Raw genomic sequence first — 4,929 nt, 5'->3', positions numbered from 1 at the left:
GTACTGGGAATTGAACTCAGGACCCTGCTCTTGCCAGGCAAGCACTTATTTTACTGAGCTATCTCCTGGCCCAGGAATCCAACAATTCCTATTGCATATTGTTGTCTTCAAATTACTTGTTCAGGTTACCAGATATAAGCATGCAAAACTGGTCAACAAACCATTATAAAAAATTAAAAAGGAGAGAGAAAAGAATCCAAACATTACTGTTCCTTTCAATAGATCAGCAGAAATCAGCAGTACAATTAGCCAAGCTATCCTGTGTTTGTACATATATATTTCTTTTTCTTTTCCTTCTTTTCTTCTTTTTCCCTTCCTCTCATCCTGGGTGTTCCTTCCCTTTGAACAGTTTCTTTCCCTTTCACAGTATTCATTGAGCCTTTCAGATTTTATTTACTCTTTCAGGTTCTTATACTCGGGAGACAATACGATGTTTACACATGTGGGTCTGATTTATTTCATTATAAAAGCCTGGAGTTTATCTTTTTTATAGCTGAGTGATACTCTTTTTGGGTACCAGGGATCAAACTCAGGGCCTTGTGCTTGCCAGGTAGGTACTTACACTGCTGAGCTATCTCACAGCCCCCTGAAATTTTTAAAATATTCTAAAAGAAGTACTTTTTGAACAACAACCAAAAACTAAAGAAGATGCACAATTTTGGGCGACTCCAGTTCTTTAACATTCTTTTGATTTTCTCTTTCATATTTCTAAGGTAGTTCAGATGGCCCATGCCACTTCCTTTCCCCTGTTCCATGGGACTTTATGCAACACAGGTTTTGTCAAACTGATCACGCATTGTCCTGCTGTAACACGTAACTGCGTGAACTTGGCCTATTCTTCCCATAACCAGAAAATCAACCAGAATTGGTTATATTTAAATATCTTCCCAAAGTGAAGCTGAAGTTTAAAACTAAATTAAAAACCAAATAAGCAGTAAGCAGGAGAAAAATAAAATAGAAAAGATGTGAACATGTGCGGGGAAAAAATGCATGAATGTTCAAAGGATGCAAAATATTTTACAGTAAAAGCCTTTAATAGCCTGCATCTTGCAGCTAAAGGTGCTTTTCTGCTGACTGCCACCAGAGCCACTCATTCCCTGGCAGGCTCCTTCTGCAATTCAACAGTCATCTGCATAAAGAAGTCATACATTATGCGTATGTGGGTTGCAAATCTGAAAAATAGCCAAGCCATAGCGGACACACTCATTTGACCTCAGGAATGTTATTTTGAAGATGCAATTCTCCAAATTAAAAACGTCTGGGGTTGTACTCCCAGAACTGTACATTTTTGAAACATTTCCTGGGTTTATGTTGATGACTTGAAACACTGACAAGCACCCGCTCTCCATATTCCCCAGCAAGTGAGCAAAGATGGGGCCCCCTGGGCGTGCCACGCATTTAGATCACTTTGTCATCGTCTGTCCTTCCATCTGCCCTGGCTTCCTGCATGCTTTACAGGGCTGACCCACAGAAAACAATGCTGACCTTTTGCTCACACAGGGAAATGCACTGACTGAAAACCCACATTTTAAATTTCCTCAAATTTCTCCTTTACACTGTGAAACTCTGTGAGAGGTTAGAATTTAATGAAGACACTGTGAATCCAAGCAAGCAACGACTCTTAAGTTCCACTTAGCTCTCAGGTGCATCCTCATCAGTAATTTAAAAATAAAGATAAAATTTCAAAACTATTTTATTTTAGTTCTTTTTGTTTTATTCTATTTTATTTTATTTACCTTGCTCCCCTGGAGATCAAATATGGCACTTCACACACGCGAGGCAAGGGCTCTGTCACTGAGCTATATGCCCCAGCTTATTTTACTTTTTGGTCTTATTCCGTATTTTATTTTATTTTTCTTCTCAGGTAGTTTTCGAAGTGAGGCTAACCCAACCTTCCTTCTGAGAGTGCTCTCGTGCCTGTATCGTACACTGTTCCTGACTTCAGAAGGTCGAGACCCCTTTGCCCTTAAACTCAACTGCCTGGGGCGGAGATGCATGATGGGTAAAGTGCAAAGGCGCCCCAGCTGTGCTTGAAGCGCGCTGTCTTCCTGATGCCATCTGAGAGCATCCCAGCTTCCCCGGTGGCGCTAGTGCGGTGCCGAGCGCTGAGGCCGCGCGCTCCCTCGGGGTGGGCACTCACTGACCTTTTGGTGCTTGTGCTGGAGATGGGCAGGTAGTCTGTGACGGCGATGTAGACGTACTGCTTGGCATCGTCTATCACGCTGTAGATGGCATCTATGTCAAAGCTTCTGTTTTTAGGGCAAAAGAGTTTGGGGGAATTCTGTGAAGACACAAAGAACAGAAAGTTGGGACATTAACTGTTGGCATGGGACTTAGCTTGGAACCAAATTTTTGTATACCTACTTTCTGCTTACCGATTGGATGAGATGAAGATATTTTTGTCTGACTGATGCTGAGGTGTGGGGATCTCAAAGTTAGGTGTGACGGATCTTGAGACTGTTCTTTCGATCTGATTCAGGACAAAACTCTTGCTTTCATTACACACACACACGCGCAGAACTCACACAATTCTGGGGCCCTCCCCCTATCATCCACAGAGGTTAATTCTTGCTATAGCAAGCAATTTATTCTAGATATCATTTCACTGAAGGGTTAATGTGGCCACGAAAATAACTGACACGCAGGCTCTGAAACTTGGATCCCTCCACCCCACCCCCTCTTTCAGGAAGAGTAGTGTTGACTGTATGAGAAGATCATCCATAACCCTACGGGAGAAATTGAGCGAGTTATTAAGATGCCCAAATTCATCAAGAGACCCAAAGAAGAAGGATATTCTGCCAGGCTTCAGCAAAATGAAAAAAGAAGCAAACTGTGCCTGCAATATTTCTTTCATGTTGTTTGAAGTTTCCATCTTATAAAAATATGATGTTTTCAGATTCAGTTTTTATAGCAAGGGAAAGATGTACTTTGGTTTTTGCATTATTTTTTCTTGGACAGAATTGAAGATAGTGTTCTCTACAGTCTCTGCCTTTCTTAGACAATCAATACACTGTGGCAAGTCTAGAAGCACACATAGGTCAAGGAGTGCTTGATATCTAAAGGCTGAATGGACGGTTTCTGCAACTATTCATAATAAATGGGACTACTGGGCAGCCAAATTCTCTAGTCACTTCTGGTATAGATCCTGCTCTGCGTTTGCAGTAATCGTCATGCCAGCCCAGCAGTTCATGAAATGAAGTTACTGAAATTAACCCATGGGGTAAGAAAGGAGCATGCTGGAGGTCCAGGCACCACTGTCCAGGAAGTCCTCTTGGCAGGCCACAAGTGCTATGTGCTTTTTTTTGTTTGTTTATAAACATTTGAAATTTTATTTTTTAAAAAAAGCACGTCACAACCATGAACATTGTTACAGTCAGAGGCCCTCTTGGTTCTCCACAATGATAACTGAGCATGCTCACAAGGGTTCCCATTGTTAAATCTTAAACAACCATCTTTGAAAGAAGGAAAAAAAACTCAGCACTCTACCATTTAACTTGTTTTAATGTTTCTTCACAAATGGTGAAAAATACTAAAGTACAGACAAGGAATAATCATAATGTTGTGGCTAACATTATAAATATGGAATTATAAATTTAAAACATTTTCTGGTTTAAAAAATAAATCTGGTAGTCAATGCAGCGCTGCGGGGTCTCTGCGTCTAGTAGGGCCGGTCTCTGCGCTCCTGACGGTGCTCGCCTTTATCCATTTTTCCAGGTCCTCCACGTCCACCTCTTCTTCCTCCCATTTGTTCCATCAAAGGTCCAGGAGGGCCCCCTGGACCACCTCGTCTTCCTCCACCAAAACCACCTCAGTCCATGCCACGGCCACCACGGAAACCACCGCTGTCTCCACCACGGCCACCGCTGAACGTTCCACCAGGACTACTGTGGTCCATGAGGCCACCTCTTCCTCCCCGCATGCCACCAGGGCCACCTCTGCCACGATCACCACCCGGGGGTGGGAAGGGTGGCGGGAGGAAGCCTTCAGGTTTTGGGGCCTTACACTGGTTGCATTCTGTTCTCCAGGTGAAGTTCTGGTTTCCACAACCCGGATTGGGACATTGCCCATCTCCAGCTCGATGTTGGACGTTTCCTCCTCCAGAAGGGTTTCCACGGGAACCCCGGGGGCCTCTTGGAGGGAAGCCTCCTCTGTCTCCTCCATGACCTCCCGTGTGACCCATGGGTCCCCCAGGACCTCCTGGGCCACCTGGACCTCCCCGGAGTGGTGGCGGTAGCCCTGTGCCCTCACGAGGCGGCGTGCCACCTCGCATGCTGTTCATTGGAGGCTTCTTCCGAGCAAGGGCGACTTTAAGTTTGCTTCCTTGAAAATCTCTCCCATTCAACCACTCCACAGCAGCTGTGGCAGTCGGTGGATCTTCAGAGGACACCGTGGCATCACCCTTGGGCTTTCCTGTTTCCTTGTCCAGGTAGATGTGGATCATGGGTTGCTCCGTTCTCTTGTTAATCTTAACAACCCCACATTGCTTAAAGAAGTCTGCCAGGTCATCAAGTGTCACACTGTCATTTAGTCCTTGTACATAAATTGCACTGTTGTCAGAGTCTTCATCAGGATCTGCTGGAGGGCCTAGATCAGGATCTGGTCCTTCATCCATGGGTCCACCAGGCTTATTGAAGCCACCTCGCTCTCCAGCGCCCATTCCACCGCGTCCTCCTCCCCGCCCACCTCTGCTCATGCCTCCACGATCAAGTCCCCCTCTTCCCCTGCCCCGGTTATCAGGGCCACTCATGCTCCGGTTTTCTCCTGGTCCGGAAAATCCTCCAGACTCCTGCCCATAAACACCCATGCTACTGGGGTGGTCCTATCGGAATGAACTCTGCTGCCCGTAGCTGCTGCTCTGTTGGCTATACTGACTTGGAGCCTGGCTGTAGGATCCAGTCTGGGGAGGATAACTAGTAGGAGGCTGCTGCC

The 4,929-nt window shown here is 45.3% G+C and overlaps 1 protein-coding gene and 1 pseudogene across 3 annotated transcripts in view; both read right to left on the bottom strand.

The window, feature by feature from the left end:
- Window positions 1-4,929, bottom strand: part of Pld5 (phospholipase D family member 5) — a 427,280-nt gene that overhangs the window by 15,074 nt on the left and 407,277 nt on the right. For all 3 annotated transcript variants that reach the window (XM_023710314.1, XM_004626838.2, XM_023710315.1), the window contains one exon: window positions 2,145-2,281. In XM_023710314.1, coding sequence (XP_023566082.1) covers window positions 2,145-2,281 — 137 coding nt within the window. The remainder of the gene's footprint in view (window positions 1-2,144; window positions 2,282-4,929) is intronic.
- LOC105741610 lies at window positions 3,695-4,890 on the bottom strand (annotated as a pseudogene).

The sequence above is a fragment of the Octodon degus genome, unplaced genomic scaffold, assembly GCF_000260255.1.
Source record: "Octodon degus isolate 3935 unplaced genomic scaffold, OctDeg1.0 scaffold00017, whole genome shotgun sequence".
Taxonomy (NCBI): Eukaryota; Metazoa; Chordata; class Mammalia; order Rodentia; family Octodontidae; genus Octodon; species Octodon degus.
Note: the sequence above shows the minus strand (reverse complement) of the source record. Positions and strands in the feature narration are given on the sequence as shown.